The following is a 21,744-nucleotide window of genomic DNA, read 5'->3' on the forward strand; positions in this document are numbered from 1 at the left end:
TGACATATTTTAAATCTCATATAAAACCACCAGCAGTCTTCGGCTCCGCTCCATCATTCAGCAATTTTTTTCTGATCCTGCAGCCATAGATAAAAGCGAACAACAAAGTAGAAGGTGTGTAGTGTACATTAACTGATGACAGCTGCATCTGTGTAGTTCTTTAATAAAAAAAAAAAAACAGTTTACACAATGTGATGTCGGAGCATTCAACTTTAACAACACTTTAAGGCCTAACACATTAACGTCCTATCTAGTCAAACTTTATATTTTGAAATAATTAATACATTTCCAGCCTTTATACAAAATATTTTGGGAAGTATCACATAAATCATACAGTTGTGTTTAAAGGTAGTAATGTGTTGCCATTTTGGTTTTGATTCAATTCGAGCACTGAGTTTCTATGAATAAAAGTTTAAATGTAAATGATTAAATGTTTCTCAGGGTGTAATAGCGGCCCCAGCAGGTGAGACACAGGAAGCCCTCGCCGTTCTGCTCTCGAGTCTCTGCACTACACTACACTCTCACTCGAGTCGAGCTCGTTGAAACTTTCTGTTCTTCTGAAGGCCTGTATGTAGAAGTTTTTAATATTATTTCAGTGTTAATGTGTCTTTAGATAACAAGCAGCCTCGATTAAACGCGAAAGGATTGTTATGAACAGATCCTGATAACGTTAGTTTAGGAACTGTTTTGTCTGTTGAACAGAAGAGTTTTAGTCTTTGTCTGACAACAGCTGATTCAAGGTAAGAAACACGCTGAATGCAAATTGTTTGTCGGTGTTTGCTTGACTGCTCTATAAATATACAGAATATAATTTGTATAACTGTTTATTGTTAATAACTGTATATGTAAATATATTAGCGTCTAGTTCCGTTCGCTTTAGCAGTGATCGAGTCTTTGATGTCAGCAGTGATTGTTTTATCAGATCGATCAAACTGATCTATACAGATACTTTGGAGAGCTTGACTATAATCTAAAGAGTAAAAGTGAATATAGTAGGTTTTCAGCTAACGTTATACACGACTGGAGGGGTGAGGCGTTACCGCTGCGTATCTTCAACATAAAATAAAATAAATAACGTTACTGACTTTAAAAATAACAACTCAGAAACATGAATTGGTATATAAAGACGGGGAAATAAAACATAAACAGAGTTATAAGATAGAGACTGAAGTCTGGACAGGGCATTTTTAACTATGTGTGTTGTATGAAAGAGTCAGATCCTGGCATGTTGAAACAGGTCTGTGTGTGTGTCAGATAAACGTCACTCTTCACAGACATAAAACTTTAGTTTAAAGTTTAATAAACTCATTAAACTTCATAAATCTAAAAGTGAAAATGGTGTTCTGCATGGCAAAGGTTTAGGCATGAATTACTGCAAAAAAAAGTGTAATAATGCTAGTATGGTGTTTAGACATGGCAGTTTCAGTGATAGCAGCTTTGATGTTTTTTAAGTATCTTAGATAAACTTATGAATGTCATGTACCATGTGAATATATGGTAATCGTATAGTGCCAAATTTCCACATTACATTTAATGAATACTAGTTATGTAAAGAAATCATTAATCAGTGCTGTTTAATAATTAGGTTTGTTGTTTACAGTTGATCTTTAAGTTGATGTGAAGAGCAGTGTGTTTGTCTTTCATTAACACCTAAACATATACAAATACAGGTCTGTTTTTAACTTACTGTTTTATATCAAAAAATACACAGAAAATAAATGAAGTCTACAAACCCGCACTTACTTCTATAACTGTATTTGAATATTACTATATTTGAAAGTGCCAGTAATCCATATTTGATCATCATCTCTTGCCCATACAACTAAATTTTGTGGGGGATGTGACACAAGTCCAGACTTAGAAGCTGTCCAGCATCAGAATTTTTAAAAAGCCCTTGAAGCCAAATTTTTTTTTTGCAAATATAAGATTAAGGTCTGAAGTTACTATAATCATTATTTCTAGAGGATTTAAAAAATATTTCCTATAAAATTATTTACATTTTTAGATGATCATTATCAAAAATTATTATTACTGCAACATGACATTACATTACATTAAATATATACATTTACAAACTCATGTTTCGGTAATGAGAACTAAAAAGTTGTCTAGGTACTATGACAAACATCATTTAAACTTGTATCTGGAGAGAACAACATAAGAACTGCTTACCTGGTCGCTATCTTGAGTGTCACAGTCAGTTATGTCCCTTCCATCATTTTTAAAAAATGTTAGTTCCTTGAGGGCTTAAACAATGATTGAAAATTGTTGCAGAGCATGAGAAAATTGGTCTTGGACACATTTATATTCCTTATTATTGTCTCTACATTTACCAATGATCACCAAATACCACATGTTTATTTACTGTAAATGTTTATAGTATCAAATGCACTGAAGCTTTTAATTTTTTAGATTTTGTAATTATAAAAATATTTCCATGTCAAAGAAACCAAATCCAGTCATGGACACGTTGCAGTAATGTAAAGTTTACCCTTAAATGTGAGAAAAAAAATGGTTTGTATGATGTCATTTGAAAAAGTACATGGAGAGATGTTTGTAACTAGGGATCGACCGATATGGATTTGTCAGTGCCGATGCCGATACCGATTTTTGTTTCATCAGCCTTAGCCGATGACCGATACAGGCTGCCGATTTTCTTGAGCCGATATTTGGAGCCGATACTGCTTTTGCTCACTCAATTTACATCATAAAAATTACACAATGATGATGCCAAATGTTACAAGTCTCAATTTAAAAAAGTAACATTTATTGAACTTAAAAAAAAACTATATTTAACAAATAGTAAAAACAGTTGAGTGTGCTATGGAACCATGAACTGCCCTTTCCAAAAATGAGCAAAGGATATTGATTTATAGCACTTTACTACTACAAATATATATAGGGGTGGTTTCCCGGACAGGAATTATCTTAAACTAGGACTAGAGCTTATTTTAATTAGGAAATATAACTAGTATTAACAAACATACCTTACTAAAAACATTACTTGTGTCCATTTTGAGGCAAATATCGGCCCAAAATATCAGCCGGCCGATATATTGGTCTATCACTATTTGTAACTGTATTCTTCTCTTCTTGATAGCATTTACTTTTTTTATCAAAATGTTTCATGACAACTCATAAGTCTATAATTTCGCGAGAATCACCCAGATGGCCATTGTAGGTAAACAAAGTAATATAAAAATTTAAAACTTTTGGTATTGTTATACAAATATAATAAGGAAATTGTAAACTAAATTGGATCACTTCAAATAAGTTGACCTTAAATATAACATAATAATCTATAATAATATTTTATTGTTAATAAACAAAATAAACATGCAAGTTAAATGTGGGTTTTTAGACTAAATTATATAGTTTGGAATTGGAGTATTACTTTTGCATTATTTTATTACTAACAAAATTAAATACCTCCATGTACTCCATCCTAGACTTTGTTCATAATATAGTTTTATTATTGTTTTTAAATAATAAATCATGTAAATAACTGTATATACTGTCATCTACTCCATTCTAAGCCATATTTCAAAACTGTCATGCTTTTGTTGTTCTTATATTTTTTTTGTTTCTATTTCATGTAAAGATGCTTTGGAACCATAGGTGTCATTTACACTGGGGACGCTGGGGACATGTCCCCACCACTTTTTGAAATGGCTGATTTTGTCCCCACCACTTTTTGAAAGCATTTGGTTAAAATATTCTGAAATATCAGACAATACCTGTGCAACTTACACTGCAAAAATGACTTTCTTACTAAGTACTTTTGTCTTGTTTTCAGTATAAATATCTAAAAATTCTTAAATCAAGATGCTTTTTCTTGATGAGCAAAATGACCTAAGAAAATAAGTCTAGTTTTTAGACAAAAAAAATACAATTTAAGTAAATTTTTGATTAAAACAAGAAAAAATATCTGCCAATGGGGTAAGAAAAAAAAATAAGATTTATTTTTTCTTAAATACTTAATTTAAGCAAAAATTTCTCACTAATTCTTAGTATTTTGTCTTGTTTTCAGTAAAATATCCTAAAATTCTTAAATTAAGATGATTTTTCAATTTTTAAATTATGATGATTCTTGATGAGAAAAAATCTAGTTTTTAGACCAAAAATATCAAATTAAAGTGATTTTGTGCATAAAACAAGCAAAAAAATCTGCATGGGGTAAGCATTTTTTTCTTGAAATTTTCTTGAATTTAGTGTTTAAGAAAAATGTTCAAGACTTTTTTGCTCTCCCCATTGGCAGATTTTTTTTGCTTGTTTTAGGCACAAAATCACTTAAATTTGTTATTTTGGTCTAAAAACTAGACTTATTTTCTTAGGTCATTTTGCTCATCAAGAAAAAGCAACTTAATTTAAAATTTTTTAGATATTTTTACTGAAAACAAGTAAAAATACTAAGAACATTTTTCTTGAAAGTCATTTTTTGCAGTGTACGACTGGTTTTGTGGTCCAGGGTCACATATGTTGCGTTGTGTGCTTATAGTGTGTTATATATTTTACATATGTAATGAATTTCATTGTCATCATTGACTTAACGTGCTGCTGTTTTCTACAGTATGGTGCTTTGGCACTGTTCGGTTGAGCTGGTGTTGCAGGGACTGTTACATGTGCAGTCGACATTGTTGAGGGTTTTATGCTGAGTATTTTTGTGTTGTTGACGGCCTACACATTTTTGATGCGCCGTTATTCAACATTTTTTAAAACATTCTGCTGTAATGTTTTTTCATCTGATCTTTAGTCCCCACCACTTTTCAACACAAAGTGACGCCCCTGTTTGGAACAATGCTAAATTTTGAAAAGCGCTGTATAAATAAAAATGAATTGAATTAAACTTATATACTACAAAATATACACACATTTTTATTCTCATATATCATATAGCAATAGGTTTTTCAATAACAGCTCAAGATTCAAATTTGGCTGCACATAAAAAACAACATGAAATCGCTTTGGTTTTTCAATGGCTGTGTCCGAAAGCTTAAACCCGATTTATAGTCGTGCGTAGGTTCTATTCGTAGCCTGTGCGTAGCTCTGCGTAGCCTGACGCACACCTCACAAAAATTTTAACATCGCGTCAGATCTACTCGGACCGCAAGCACAGTGATTGGTCCACCAGAACCCCTCCCGTCAGGTAAAAAAACTGCGTCGTAGGTATTTCCGTTTGTGACGGTGAAAACAAAGATGAGCCAAGTTGAGGAGTGATTTAACTCAAACCTCATCAAAAGTCGCTGTTTATTTACTTCCATCATTGCTGGTCTTCTCAAATTATACACAACAAGTTGCTGTTTCTTCTTCGTTTGTGGGTTAACTTGCTAAGCTTCTGATTCCTTGACGTTTGCGCTGCTACTGTGGTTACACGCGTGGTTACTGCCTACCAGCGGTCTGCACGTGTGTTTGCACGTCGATATAGACGAAGACGCAAAAGTATAAATGAAAACCGACGCAGAACTTACGCCGCCGCGGCTACGCTGTAGGACCTACGCACGACTATACGTCAGGCTTTAGGCTTCTGACTTGTTGCCTTGCTGCCTCACGAACGCAGAAATGCATTCGGACAGTCTTTATAGGCAGCTTTTTGTCTGAAATATAATAGTGTTTTGTGATAACTACAATATTCATTTCTCACTAGAAATGCAATTAAAGGTGTAAACAGTAAAAATATAACTTTATTTACACTAAATTTGTGCTCCAGCTGCTTCTTAGCCACCATTTTATTTTTTCAAACTCGACCATGCTTGACCAATCACATTCCCCGTACACGCCCACACAAATTTTTTAAAAATTGTGACAATGAAAGTATCTCAGGAGACAGGAAGTAAACCTAACATTGGATTTAGATGAGCCTTGATGCCTTCCTCCTTGGCATCATTTCAGAACTTTTGGACGCAGCTGATGTCTCAGACTCGTGATTGTTTGTTTCATTACGATGCATATGACGACTATTCATTAAACACGCAAGAACCAATGAGATTAAACGTGCTGCCACATTTGAATCTAGGGCCGTTTTTTTATTTAAATTCCAATCGGTCTTTTCAAATGCATGTTACAGTGTAAGCGACTCAAACTTACAGTGATTTTAAATTTACTTCCTACTGATCAAAGAACTGCAGTACATGAAAGAGCTGTTCATTCATAATATCGCCTTTGCAATTCAGAATCAATATCAGATAAGTATTATTAGCTTATGTCATGATTTATCAGTTGCATTTAGTTCATGTCTCTTTTTCTCCAGATGAGGCCAAATGAAGAAAAGAAAGAAAAATGTGGGACCATCTGTCTGAAATACCTGCTCTTCACTTTTAATTTCCTGTTTTGGGTGAGTATATCTTACCTGCATGAAACACTTCCTTATACAATGGACCCTTATTTATCAAACAAACTCAGCGAACATCCAAGTAAAAAAATCAGCTTACGACAACGCTCACGTGTGATTCATTAATATTTAATATGTGTTCAATTCTGTTTCATGAATGAACAGGTGTTGATAAATGTGACAGCTAAAAATTATCATCATTTGAATATTATGCCCATATAAATGAAGCCTCGCCCCTACAGTATACATCATAAAGAAATCTTACCCTGCCATGCAGAGAAACGTCTCCATGGATACTGAACTTTGAACTTTCAAGTTCAAACGAAATAGCTCTTAAAGCAAAATTAAAGGAAGTCAGGAAAATGCAGTTTGGAGCCAGATCACTGAAGAGAAATCTTGTGTGAAAAAGGTCTTCCAATAATAAAGTAATAAATAAAATTAGATATATATATATAATTTACTACTAAAGTACATTTTTTAGATAATAGTGTTTTTAGACTTTAGAGCTGTAATTATTATTTTTATGATGAAATATTCTGCATTGATGCATATAAATATAATTAAAAATCATGCCATATATGTAAATTTTTTGCAGGTTTTGCACATAACAATGTATGTAGAATTAGTAAATGTATGTTAAATCATAAAAATACATTTATCTTTCTTTTCAGAAGGACTGTAATGGATGTAAATTAAATGCAGTCTCATATATTTCTGAGCTTTGACAGCTGTTTAAAGTTGTTGAAATTATTAAAGCTTTAAAACACCAACTGCAGTAATATAGTCAGAATGACCTTTTTACTTCATTCACATTATTTAAAGGAACAGTATGTAAGAAATGTATATCAATTGATCATAAAACGGCCCTGATATGTCACTAAACATTAAGAAATAATTTTCATTTCAAATACTTATATCAATGACAACAGTGGTCTGGCCAGAATATTGTCATTTAAAAAGTGGAGTTGCAGCCCTCAACTGATGTTTATGTTGTCATTTTGTGTATTGGCCATCAGTTGGGTGATTGCAGAACCAGTTTTAGCCACAAGTTTTGTGATTGCAATACCAGTTTTGGCCACAATCCTACATACTGTTCCTTTAACAATGACATTTTTTATTCCAGCAGCCATTATAGGGCCTCTTTACATCTGGTCACTTCTCTGATCGCACAAAATACACTATTTGTTACTCCAGCTTAGAAACTTGTATAGTGTGCACGCCTCTCATTCTGCATTGGTTGCTATTTGATCGCGACCTCATTGTTCTGCAAAATTGAATGGGTCTTTTCACTTGTTCGAAACATTTCAGTTGCCGAACATTCGGTGCTAACCTACTACAAAGTTACAAACCTTGAAGCTCACTTCAAAGGCAGATATTCTCTTTAACAGGGTTCCCGCGGGGTCTTAAAAAGTCAAAAATTCTGAAAGTTACATTTAAGGCCATAAAAAGTCTTAAAAATGGCCAGATTTTCATCCTAGGTCTTAAATTTAAACCCAAGTCTTAAATGTCTTACCTCTGTTTATTCCCGAAAAGCCTTGTCTGCAAAAAATAAAATAGTAATTTTTAATGCTGTAGAACTAATCAGTGATGGAGAAAGAAAGTGTTTTATGGGCGGGCCTCTAAAAAGAAAAGTTCTGCACTTCACGCGTCACTGAATCGCACTTCAATCCAGTTTTTAATCATAATTTTTTAAACTACTTGTCCTTTAAGAGCTGTCCAAACTGAAAACAACTTGCACTGACATATCTTAAAATACATCAGTGGCATTTGTTTTGCCTCAAAATGCACACAAGTAATGTTTTTAGTAAGGCATCTTGGTAAAGTGAAATGTTGCAGTATTCCTCATTTAAATGGGAACTTAAAATTTCAGATAATGTATAACGTTAATGTTTGAGAATTAAACAGATTTGCAAAATTACCCTCAAAGTTAAAGACATTGGGTCACATTCACTAAGCAAGCATATGTGTGCGTACAGACGTTTTACAAATCATGATTCAACAAAAACTTTCATACAAAAAATTTATTTTAAATGTATGCAAAAATGTACTTAGAACACACGTGCTGCAAATTTGGCCTGATTAATATGCTGCCGTATCTACAAGGACCTAAGCATTGTTGTGGAACATGTGAGGTCGCCTCATGCTGCCAGCAGATTTCTTCCCTGCGTGTGAGACTTTGCAGCTGTGGATTGTTTATAAACAGCTTTAGTAAACGATGATGGGATCACGCGAATTAAGCAGGCAGTACAACAGCATGACCGGCTTATGTCTCGCGGGGCACCGTTCATGCTGTCACAAAGATTGGGGTCATTTAATGTGATTAATGAATAATGATCATGATGTTTGCAGGACAGAGAATGAACATAGAGCCACGCGTGCCCTCTTTCTGTCTCTCTGCTTTCTTCATTCATCAAAACCAAAATTGCAAAAGGTTAAAAGACCAAATCCTATACAGTAAGGAAATGTTTTCCATGTTAATTCAGCGATGCCCAGCTGGGATTAGCCCACAACGCGTCCAACTCCTCTGAACCGATTAGTTTGCACGAACGGTTGAAACAACATATATAATATCTGTGCAACACTGAACTCACAAGACGTCACTGTCAGCACAATCAGTCACTCACAACACCTCAAATATGACAATGTAAATGTGCTTCATGAGTGTTTAGAAAGATTTTCCTGAAATAAAAAATAGACTTTTACTGCGTTTACTTTATGATATTGTTAGCATGATTATAATATATACCTAAATAATTTATCAGGTCTACCAAATAAGTTTTTTTCCTACAAAGCAATGAAAGCCATGGTAAAACAAATAATTACAGCTTTTTTGCAAAGAGTACAAGAGATGATGACAGCAGAGTGGCCGGAAATATCTTTGTCTGAATAAATAAATGTAAATTTTATAAAACTCTCTTAGTTCTGTTGATACAGATTCAGCTTCAAAAACAAGTGGAGAGCTTTGTCCTTGTATTTGTCTACACATGCATTGTTACACAACCGCATGCTTTTAGTTAGCGTACTAAAATCGAGTTCAAATAAATCTGTGCCATCTTGAAATGTGTGTGTTTTCAGTTGGCTGGAGGTGCAGTTATGGCTGTGGGCATCTGGACGTTAATTGAGAAGAGTGACTATATCAGCCTGCTCTCCTCAAAGATCTACGCTGTCTCTGCATACATACTGATCGTGGCTGGAGTCATTGTCATGATCACTGGGGTTTTGGGCTGCTGTGCCACCTTCAAGGAGCAAAGACGCCTTCTGAGAGTGGTAAGAAACCCATTGAAATGTTTCCAATGGGACATTTGAGGATTGCATTTCAAGTTATTATATGTCTCTCAGCATAGACAGAAATACATACTGGACAGAGGATAAGTTTACATGGTGGGCAGAGAGTGTTAGTTCTTAGTGTACATTACAGTGTTCACCCCATAAACATAGTTTGTCCATGGAAATGTGAAAGTAAACTTGTGTAGTCATTGAAAGGTAAATTGCAAGTCATACAGTGGATGATCAACCTGAATGCCTATAACTGCTGCGTTTAATTTACATGACTGCCAGGTGGCACTAAAGGGAAAAGGCTGCAAGCTGCAGCTTCGGCCAAACCTCATGAGCACATCTGAAACTTTAAGCAAATTCACAGTACTCCAAGTATTCTCCCGTTGTTTTATGATTTCCTCTGTTTTGGCCCATTACCATATAAGCTGGAATGGCATGAATGGCAGCCCAGTACTAGGATTGCTGGACTGAGGGGGACTTTACATGCTGGTTTGTTTCAATCCATTATTGGGTACAATATTGACAAAACAAATGGTGGAGGTGAATTAATCTAGAATAGATTATCTAGACTTAATAAAGTCAAAACTATAGAAATCCTATTATGAGACATCTGCAGATAAAGCAATATATAAATAAATTAAATTTTATTTAACAATTTTATATTGGTATAACTGTAAAAGTAAATATAACCTAGGTTTACATGCACCCTAATAATGCGATTATAACTTTATGCAATTAAAATCATAATCACAGCAAGTATAATCATATTCAAACAGGTGATGTATGCTGATTTGAAGTGCGTGTGTGTTTTTTCACACACCTTAAGCACAATTTTTTTTCAACTAGGGATGCTCTGATCCAATATTTGTATCGGCTTCGATCTGGGATGAAATTTTGGATCGGGTTTCGTTGATGCAGGATCCGATCTGACACCGTCAAAATCACACACATTCAGGAGCGCACATACTCGGACGCGCAGAAACTCAAAAGCATGCATATAGTCGTGCCATATTTAATTATCTTTTAAATGATCCAGACTCACAAAACACATCCGTCTGTCTCTGCAAATATTCCTGTAAACACAATTGTTTATGTCTTAGGTCAGTGGTCTCAAACTCCAGGCCGGCGGGGTATTTGCGTCTCTCCCTTCCTTTCTCTGCCGCCTGCGTCTGCTGTCAAAAAAAAACACTCAAAAGTGTTGGGTTTAATTAAAATTATTATGTCAACAGGTTCCACGCAATTTAATTAAGTAATCTCATCAAACAATAATTTAGTTCATTTTACAAAAGAAGTTTAAGTAAACTCAACAAACCTTAGTAGAGTAAAAAATAAAAATAAATGTTAATTTAAATGTTGCATTTCAAGCCGTTTGTTTGATTTGTTCTAAAATAAATCAGAAGTTAATTGACTAATACTTGCCCACTTATTACTCACGTACCTATCTAATGGTGCAACACTTCTGCAAGAGGGTGCCAGCACAACAATTACCCATAATATACTGCAAAATCCTCAACCAATGAGAAGCAAGTCTGTATTGGTTTTATTAATCTGTTACTTTTATGCAACAATGTTATGTTGGCTGAACAAATAAGTTTTAAGTAAAGCTGACAATAGGGCTGTCACTTTTTATTCGATATTCGAATATGCATTCGAACATGAGGTGACATATCCGTATTCGAACTATAAATAAACCATCCGGTTTTTAAAATCCCATGTTTAGCGCATTTTTTACAGTAACACCTCGTAATAGGAAGGAGGCTGAGAGTGAGACCGACGGCAACTGTGCGCAAGAGAGGGAATCAAATTTGAACCTAATGTGCATGTCAAGATAGATTATAGTTTGTATATAAAATGACATATAATTGTTTATAGGGTTAAATATTATAGCAGAATAAAATGCTTGTGTTAATACGTTGGCATTATGAAATTAGCATGTATGAAGATAATTTCATCATGTTTACAACGCAATGTAAACTTTATATTAAACAAAAACAGCATTTGTCTTGTAAACGGATTTGAAATGATCATGTGCTGACTGTCGCGCATCACATAGATGACAGAGTCAAGTGAGATCTGTTTAACTCAGCGGTAAGTTTAATTTCATCTCAAGTCTCAAATGGTTTGCGCTCTCTATCATTAAAAACGGTCAAGCAAACAGCATCCGCAGAGATAATGCACTTGTCAATGATGGCTCACAAACTTGCGAGATAGTCTATGTATGTGTGCTTGTTGTCAATGAGACTTCTCACAAACACGCTCAAGCGCTGGATATGTGTGCATGTCAATGAAGGGCATTATATCCGCGGAATTCAGCTGAGTTTTCTGCCGAAATCTGCGGATGCGGATTTCGTTTGGGCTTGGCTATACAGTATGCCTTACTCCTGCTGCTGTTTAAGTTGTCACCTGTTCTAAGTCGTTGTTATTCATAAGTTGATAACCTGCTGTTTCAAACATTAAGTAAAAAAAAGTAATGCAGACAGCCCCGTTTATGACTGTCACTGTTAATAAATTGAATCTCAATTACGTTTTATCACAACATGAAAGAATTAAGTAAAATTGGCAACAGTGAAAGTTCATTGTTTGGAGTGTATAATCGTGTTTGTAATCGTTTAAGGGGCCATCCTCTGTTACTAAGCAACTATAAGCAGCACTCTTTGAGACTCTTGTTCGCCAATTTTACAGTTATTTTCTGGGATCAAAGTGCTGTGTGAATGAGGTTTTAGGCAGTCAATGGCCATGGTTCCCAAACCTTCAGTATGAATATGCTAGACTATAATTGATGTGACAGTTAGTAATTGAGTTTAAAACCAACATGAAGTAACACTGAGAAGTAGTAGTTGGTTTAACAACATCCACCCCTTAGGAAAATTCATCAAAGTTTTACTGTGGTATTTGTAGAAAAACCATAGTAACCACACATATCCCATTCGCTGTCACACACACATAAGAAAACATTAATGTCAGGAAATAGTTTAACAAAGTAATGACCAGTAAAACTATAATAAATTTAATGAAAAATCACAAAAAATATTTACATTTCTACTTCAGTAAAACATATGGTTGATTTTATGAGGGATACTTGTGACAATAAAACAAATTATAAAATGATTAATATAAGATAAATGTGTATACAAGTAAATTCACCAACAGGTTTTTATTAGTGTATTGAACATTTTTATTAAATTAATTTCTTATTAAAATCGCTTCAGCTTTTGATTCCTCATTTAAATGTAGATAGAGATAAATATACAGAAAAAAAGATTCTTTATCAGCTCTACAAAAAATGTCCTAAATGCAAGAGTGCATTCTGTTATTGTTTAATACATTAACTCTTTCACCGCCAGCATTTTTAAAAAAAGTTGCCAGCCAGCGCCAGCGTTTTTCATGATTTTCACCAAAGTTTAATGCCTTCCAGAAAATGTTCTTCTTTAAATATATAAACATACAATATACCAAATGAAAGAACAGACCCTCTGCTTTCAAACAAAAAAAACCGTTTCATCCTACCTTTAGTGGTTCTTTTGTAATCAGCTTTTGAATATGGGTAGGTTTTTGCAAAAACACCATATTTTGAGCAAAAAGCAGAGATAATTCCATTTTTATGACGGACTTTTCATAGAGATCCCATTCAGAGCGATCTTTAAAACAGACACGGACATGCAGCAGCTTGCCATAGGGCAATACTTCCGGTTTTAAAAAGTTGCGGAAGGCCGCCACCTGGTGGATAATAGCGGTATTGCGGAAAGACGGAAAATCTCGTCATTGGCGGGGAAGCGTTTTCTCTTAATTGACGAGATATCTCGTCAATGGCGGGGAAAGAGTTAAAGAAGGTTTTATATTGTAAGGGGGAACAAACTAATATACACTTCTGTCTGTTCAAAATCAATGAAAAGATCACTAACATTTAGTGTTTGTTGCTTTATTCTTTTCGAAACCTGTGGTGAACCTTGACCCCTGAATCGAGTTACGTTCTGAACTGTGACTTCTGTGTACTGTTCCACCCCACCCCACCCCATCACTATCATTTATTTTTTCCTGATTTCTGTACTAATAGCTTATTTGCAAGAAACAAATTTACAGAAATAAATTTAAAGGAATTGACTTCTAACACAGCAACTATTAGATTTCATCAGTTTTAAACTAGTTTGTTCTTGGTTAAATGGCTCACCGAATGTTTATTATACTGTTTTTAATATCTGCTTCTCTATTCATGTCCGGGCTCGCTGGCAGTTTATGAGTATCACAGTAATGTATCACTATTTCCCATACTGCAAAGCAACCACTTAGAACAGGGTTGGGCAACTTCTGTCCTGAAGGGCCGGTGTCCTGCAGAGTTTAGCTCCAACTTGCCTCAGCACACCTGCCTAAAAGTTTCTAGTATGCCTAGTAACCTTAATTGGCTGCTTCAGGTGTGTTTGTTTATGGTTGGAGCGAAACACTCTGCAGGACATCGGCCCTCCGTGACTGAAGTTACCCATCCCTGAATTAGAATGTTGAAAAGGGCTTTATTATGTATTATGTAAATCCACAGGGCTAATATTAAACCTTTCAACTTTACATTTTTTTCAGTCTTTTTATAAAAAGCTGTTTTTATAATGTCAACGTTTACATTTTTTTATATCTAATATCTCTTCTCTTTGTCAGTATTTTGTTTTGCTGTTGTGTATTTTCCTGCTGGAGATCTTGGCTGGAGTTTTGGCCTACATTTATTACCAGCAGGTGAATTAACCTTGTTGTTCTTTTATAAGAATCTGTTGTGAACCAAGAGTTCATTAATCTTTTTCGTTACCTTTTATGCATGTAAATGTACATTTGAACATGTTGTAGTTGAATGAGGAGCTAAAGGTGAACCTCAGAGAGACCATGGTTCAGAAATACAATCAACCGGAACAAGATCATGTGACAAAGGCTGTGGACAAACTACAGCAGGAGGTTAAACATCTTCATCCTCATAGATATATGCGTTTTAAAGACTCCAGCTATGATAAATTGATCAAATGACTTCTCTGTCTCTGTGTGTCTGTCAGTTTAAGTGTTGTGGGAGTAACAGCTCGTCTGATTGGAAAGAAAGCGCTTGGATCCACTCTTCCCTGAGTAGCGGTCGTTTTGTCCCTGATAGCTGCTGTAAGAGCCCCACTGAGCTCTGCGGAAAGAGGGATCACCCCTCAAACATATATAAAGTAGAGGTGAGTTTTACACATTACCTCTTTGATCATTACTCAACTAATAGCTGTAATGTTTTTTAATGCTTTGGTTTGATAATACAAATGATTTGAAGTTTAGTCCTTAAAGGAAGAGTTTACCAAAACATGACATTTTTCACATACTTTGCTCTCACTCATATCAACCTAGATGTGTATATGACATCAGTTCATTCTGGTTCTAGAATCTTTATCATTCTGACTCTGGTAATGGAGGATGGAACCACTTACAATCACATATCTGTCACCAGAGCAGGATTGTCACGCATTAATTGCACAAACATTGTTTTTAAAGACTTTCAGTGTGTCTCAATCAGTTCCCTAGCTCTGTAGGCCATGAATCAGTAGGTGAAGTGACCATCCCTGGGTCTTATTCCATTTGAAGATCAGAGCTATTCATGTGTAAACGTTTAAGGGAATTGTGTCTCATAGCATGGCAGATTAAAATACACTTGACCAATAGAGCAATGAGCAATGTTTTTATTTGAGCTTTCATGGATATTACACATTGGAACACATTTTTGTTTATGGTCAGGGACTATTTTTTCTAGCGGAAGGAATGCTTTTTATTGATTTAACTTCATGAAAGTTGAACTAATAATTTTTTTTACTTTAATATTGTGTGGTAACCGTTTTATAAAAGCAATAAGGTACTTGAGGCAAGTGCTGTATCGTGAATAAGTAACGCCTGAAGGGCGTTGTTAGGCACGACACGAAGCGGAGCATGAATCTATTATTTGTTTCTTTCATTCATATTAAATCTGTCATTTGTTATTATTGTTTTGGCGATTTGTTATTATTGTTTTTGCATTGTCTTTTTTAATGGACTTAATTATTCTGCACTGACACAGTGTTTCCGCTATACATTCTACCGTGGCGGCCCGCCACGCCTAAAACATCCCCGCCACGCCTGCGGTTATGAATAGAAGGGATACAGCAAACAAAATCTCGCCGGATGAGCACTGTTTTATCCTAATCCTTCACCCAAACCCAACTCTAAACACAACATTTTACAGGATTGTAGGATGTATTTGTATCTCATTTAGCCAGAGCCGCTGTTTTCATCTTAATAATCCTACCTCCAAATCTAATCCTTAACTTTTCGGCATTTGCTGTATCCATTCTAGACAAAACCCACGGCGGCAGCTCGCAAAATAAAGCTACCGAAATGTCCGCCCTGCCAGACTGGCTCTCTTAGAAATAAATTATTTTCTGGATTCGCGTTGTTCATACATTTATAAAAAATCTCCTAAAATATCATAATTTCCTCCATGGGTTTAGTTCATGCACAAATAGACTTAAATCAACAGATGATGATTACGTCTCTGTTTTGAGAAATAATAATAAAATAAATAAGCCTACATGAAATATGTTACACTTAAATAATTATCAGATTGACAAAATGAATAAAAAAAGTATTTAAGTTTCTGTTCTTTTTGTGACGCGTTGTAAAACCAAAGCAGCAGAAAGCACGTCATGTTTTTAATGATTTTAAATAAGCACAAGGTTTTTTCCTTATTGTGAGTTCACACAAATAAAAATACATAATTTGAAGTTTCGAATGTTGTTTTACTTTTACCTTTATGACTATAAATTTAGGGTAATTTAAGATGCAAGGTCATCACGCGTATGATGTTCACCGGCGCATATACACCGACGCAGCGCAGGGCTGCGAGAAAAGACATTATTAAACTTTCGATTTAACATATTACGAGTTTTTTGGACATTCATTTGGAATCACTGTACTCATATAATCAACTTATCGTATCATTAGTTATTCAGAATATAGGCTATAAACGCAGCGCACTGCTGACCGCTCAGCTGTCAATCTTCCGTCGACACTCACATTAAGTTTCACATTAAATGATAAGATATTTGTCCTAAAACAAAAGGCTAAATACTGAATAATACTCATATGCGACTGCAAGACATAAATATTCGAATCTGTTTGTAAGGAAACTTACATTAATAGCGTGGTAAGAAGAACGTTGGGAATAAAAACTTGAGGCAGACTGTGAGACTGTTTTATCTGTTTTCAGACGAAACAGCAGGGTTGGGGTACCCGCGGGTGAACCGCATAATATTTTATGTAACGGGTGAAATAATAGGCTATTCGTGTCATTTGCATCAATAGACAAGAGTAAAATGCGGGTCTAATATCAAAGACCAAATTTCGACTCGTTTTTAAATGGCCCGTGCTTATTTGTGTTTAAGATCTGTCTAAAGACTGTTAAAGGTTTCTATTTAACTGCGCGATTTGCGTGAGAGTCTTTATGTCAAACGGGTCGGGTGTGGAATAAAATTGCTGCTGAAGTCGGATAACTGGTCGGTGTTCTGTCAATCACAGCGGTGCGGATTATCAAACAGGACTGTGCATTACTTTGCAACAGGGAACTGTAACGCTAAACACGAGCACGAACTTGCAATGCACACTACATTAAAACTACAATGAAATATCCCAACTACGTACGTAGCTATGTAACGTTTTTTAAGAAAATACGGTTTAGATCAAACATAGAAAAGCAATATGCTATAAATATAAGGAAAAGTAAATGACAGAATAAAAATTATATAAAAAACTACATGTAAGTTTACTGTAGCCTATATTCTACATTTAAAAAAATAATGTACATGTATAATCATCATGGGCGCCCCCTGCCGTCACAGCTGGAAAAAATCCAAGAGGAAACACTGCTGACAAGAACAAAGTTTTTTTTATATTCTACTTTAACTCTTTCCCCATCATTAAGGAGTTCATCTCGTCAATTAAGAAAAAACATTTCCCTGCCAATTACGCTTTCCTGATGAGTTTTTATGGTAATTTGTAATTCCACTACTATTTACTTGACATTTTTTTAAAAACCTACCCCTATTTAAGAGGTTTACATTTACATTTAGCGGACACTTTTATCCAAAGTGACTTACAAAGATAAGGAAACAATCAAGTGAATTGTCATAGGGAGACAATAATATAAGAAGTGCTTATACCAAGTTACAAGTTTTCACAATTCTGAAACAATACCTGTTGAAAGAGAAATAGTGTTAGTTTGTTTAGATAGAAGAGGTGTCTACAGTCAGTATCAATTTGTCAAGAATTTTTGTAAGTGAACAGTAGTGACTTCTACCTGACACGTGCTTCAATAGGTAGCCAGTGGAGAGAGACGAAGAGCGGCTTTACATGAGCCCTTTTGGGCTATTGGAAAAAAAACAAGTTGCTGTGTTCTAAACCAGTTGTAGTGGTTTGATGCTCTGTGCAGGAAGGCCAGCAAGTAGAGCATCCTAGTCCAACCTAGAGATGACCAGGGCCTGGATCAGGAGTTGTGCAGCATGCTCCGTAAGGAATAAGGGTATCTTCCTGATATTGTATAATGCGAATCGACATAATCACGCTGTCTTTGCGATATAATCAGTGAAGGACAATTGGTCATCAAAGATTACGCTGCTGTTTCTGTCAGTTTTGGAAGGAGTAAAGTCCAATTTATAGTTGTGCGTAAGGTATACGCTGTAGGTTATCCATAGCCTGACGTGCACCTTGCCAAATTTTTACCAGCGCGTCAGTTCTACGCGGACCGCAAGCGCTGTGATTGGTCCACTAGAAACCCTTCAGTCATGTAAGAAACTGTGTCATAGGTATTTCTGTTTGCAACGGTGAGAACAAAGAGGGACCAAGTTGAGGAGTGATATCACTCAAACTGCAACATTAGTCGCTGTTTATTTACTTCCATGACCAGTGTTGGGAACGTTACTTTAAAAAAGTAATTATTTATAGTTACTTATTACTTCTCACAAATAGTAACTGAGTTAGTAACTGCGTTACATTATTATAAAAGTAATTAATTACCAGGAAAAGTAATTACTGCGTTACTTAAAAAAAATTAATATTTCAAATAACTTGAATGCCCCTTACAAAATTAAATGTGTTAAATGACTAAAATGAATACTAAAGAGAAATCACAAATTTTGTGGCAGCATGTGACGATTTGAGGTGCTTTATTAGATCAGAATTACTTGCCACAGACGTGGAGAGACTTTTTCTTAATGGGCATAAGTTGCACATTACACAAACATTCTTGCCTTTCACCTCAACAAGGGAAAAGTAGTGCTTTATACTTCGTGTTTGCGACCGCTACCTTTGAGCTTGTTGTACTGGCCATCGCCCTGTCGCCGGTGTTTTCAGAGTGATTGATGCGCGATGACCGGGCTGCATGTCAGTGCTTTGAGATGGGGCACAGTCAGCAGCAGCTAAGTGCTCTTCAGCCATACAATATAGTTAAAAAATTTTATCCGCTTAAAAAATTGCCAAGTTTTGTTTTGTTTAAATAGAGACAACATGGAAGTGTTTGGTGGCTTCTAAATTCATCACTGTTTGGATCCTATGGAATAAAAAGGGCTAGGCTAAATGCTAACACATTCATGATGCACTGTACTCTTGAATGTGGCAAACTGTGAACGTGCTGTTTGCAACCCCCTTCGCATACAGTAGTGTTACTGCATCTGAATGATCATACGTTATATCTGACGTGATGTGATTGCTGTTGTGATATTCAAATGGTAATGGGCTTTTAGATCATGCATCTTAAATTAGCGTTTTAGATCATATAAATTCATAAGAAAAATCTAATTTTTATAAAGATTTTTATAAAAGATTTTTAGAAATCATTTGTCAGTGATCTACCACTGCATGTATATGCGAACCACCAGATGGCGAGGTGGGGACCACTGGTGGGCCGTGGCCCACTAGTTGAGAATCACTGCTCTAGCCCCAGCAGGCCTGCTCTGGCCCAAGCTATTTGCCGGGCCAGAAAACCCTGGCCTTTGGCCCCAACGAAACCCCTGCGAAGCACGAACACCACAAGCCCTAGAAGTGACAGTGCAAACGCGACCGGGCCAGTACTTCTTCGTCGCAAAAGTTTGTCCTTTATTTAACTTTATTTTTGGGCACATTTTAATTGAATCATTAAACTTATTTAAGTTTTGATTTATTTGTTAGCACAGTGCAGTGTTAATGTTCAAGTTCTGTAATGGTTGGCTGACAATAATAAATATTTGTATAATAAAAAAAAATGATTAGGAATAAAACTTTGTTTTTAAACTGTGTATAGCTCTGAATAGTTAGGCCTACTACACTTCTGGATTTTAATGTTGGTTATTATGGTGGTACTTGGTGTAAAAAGTTTAAGAACCACTGCTTTAGACAATGCGCTTAGATCATTAAAATAGGGCCCTATGTTTGCAATATATTTTTCACTTACTTACAATACATCAATAAACTACACACTCTTCGAAATAAGCTACAGCCCCTGGGCCGTATTCACAAAAAATTCTTAAGACAAAAAATAAGATTTCTTCTAAATAAATTATAAGAAATTTGTGAGAATGTTCCCAGGGTCAAGGTTTCGTAAGAAGTTCTCAAATGTTTACTTAAGAACATCTTTAAGGAGTAAACAGTCAACATTTCTGACTAGATAATAATACATTAACCTGCAGATACCCTGTCGAAGGAAATGTTTTAAATGATTGAAGGTGACCACACTACGCTAGAGTCAGGGAGTTTCAGATAAATGTCTTTCAATGTGTTGGCGCACTTTGTGTTTCAGGGCGGCTGCATCACAAAGCTGGAGAACTTTATTCTGAATCACTTACAGATCATTGGTGCTGTGGGCGTGGGCGTCGCCTGTGTACAGGTCAGTCAAAATATTGTGCTTTACACCTCACAAGTGTTGGAGAGAGAAGATATTTCAATGTTTGGTCGCTTTCACTTTAAAAAAGGATGTTAAATGGAGATCATATTTGGTGTATACATATCTTTTTTTACATGTGAAACATGAAGACGTTATATTGCGCACTGTAAACACAATCAAAGCTTCAAAAACACAGGAAGACCGGGACCTTTAATGAAAAGGTAGAAAGGGGGGAAGTTGTAAGCTTTTACATAAACCAAACTTGAATGGGAAATCCCCAAGGAACGGGTAGGAAAGCAACGTTTGTAGGCGAGTTTCTGGCCAATTTTGATCGCGGTTTTGCTGCATCCACTCACAAGAGTAAAGTTTTGATTTATTTACGGTGTACTTTTTTTTGTTTTTCCTAGTTTTACAACACTTGACTGAAATGTTTCTCATGATCTTAAATCATTTAATCTGAAGGTGTATCCCTAAATGTTTGAAATTAAAATTTTATAGAGAACATTTCAACAAACTTAAACAAAGGAGTTTTGATTTATTTGGAATGGCTATTATGTTGAGACCAAAAACAAAGTTATATTTTTGTTATTTTATAGTTTTATTGAGTTTGTTATTATTGTATACCGGTAATGTGTAAAAACAGGATAAACATTGAGTTTGTGTTGTGAAACTTTTGAACAGTAGTGTGCATTTGGTGTGAAGTTGCAGTAATCGGTGCAATAATAGGCATTGACTGTTGCACTACTTACTGCATTTTTAATTTCATCAACACCTCTTTTGTTTCAGATTGTGGGCATGTTTGTCACCTGCTCTTTGTATAGGAGTCTGAAAGCAGAGCCATACTGAACAGATAAAGTGCACATCATCATCAAATCTACTGTAAAACAGAAGGGAGTTGATCAACGATGATCTCATTTCTCTTTTATCCTGCAAACATGTTTACACTATAAAGATAATGCATTGGTCATACATTTCAAGTACTACTGAGCTAGCACAAAAATATTTACATCCTTTTTTCCTTATTGTTTTAAAGATTCAAGGGATTTTACTAACTTAAGCATGTTTGCTTTGTATTTTATATAAAAAAACAACCAGGTATCTGTTTTGTGGTCTATGTGTGTTTTTTCCTGTTTTATTGAGGTCACTGCTTTTATTTAAAATATGCTTTGTAGAGTTTTAATTAAACTAGGCCATCAAATTCAAATGTTAGGGTCTGCCTCCTAAACGGTATTGCGCTCTTCTGGTTAACTTTTAAATT

General features: G+C 35.3%; 1 protein-coding gene across 2 annotated transcripts; it reads left to right on the plus strand.

The window, feature by feature from the left end:
- Positions 1-468: 468 nt before the first annotated feature.
- On the plus strand, positions 469-21,588 carry cd151l (CD151 antigen, like). 2 transcript variants are annotated; one of them, XM_065269980.2, is made up of 8 exons: positions 469-567; positions 6,248-6,331; positions 9,404-9,595; positions 14,249-14,323; positions 14,432-14,536; positions 14,632-14,790; positions 20,403-20,489; positions 21,273-21,588. In XM_065269980.2, the coding sequence occupies exons 2-8, from the start codon at positions 6,248-6,250 to the stop codon at positions 21,330-21,332; spliced, it is 762 nt and encodes a 253-aa protein (XP_065126052.1). In that variant the 5' UTR covers positions 469-567; the 3' UTR covers positions 21,333-21,588. The 2 variants fall into 2 exon arrangements, with proteins under 2 accessions (XP_065126052.1, XP_065126051.1); XM_065269979.2 differs by having other exon boundaries at positions 488-740.
- Positions 21,589-21,744: the final 156 nt, after the last annotated feature.

This window comes from Paramisgurnus dabryanus, chromosome 9, assembly GCF_030506205.2.
Source record: "Paramisgurnus dabryanus chromosome 9, PD_genome_1.1, whole genome shotgun sequence".
NCBI classification, from domain to species: Eukaryota; Metazoa; Chordata; class Actinopteri; order Cypriniformes; family Cobitidae; genus Paramisgurnus; species Paramisgurnus dabryanus.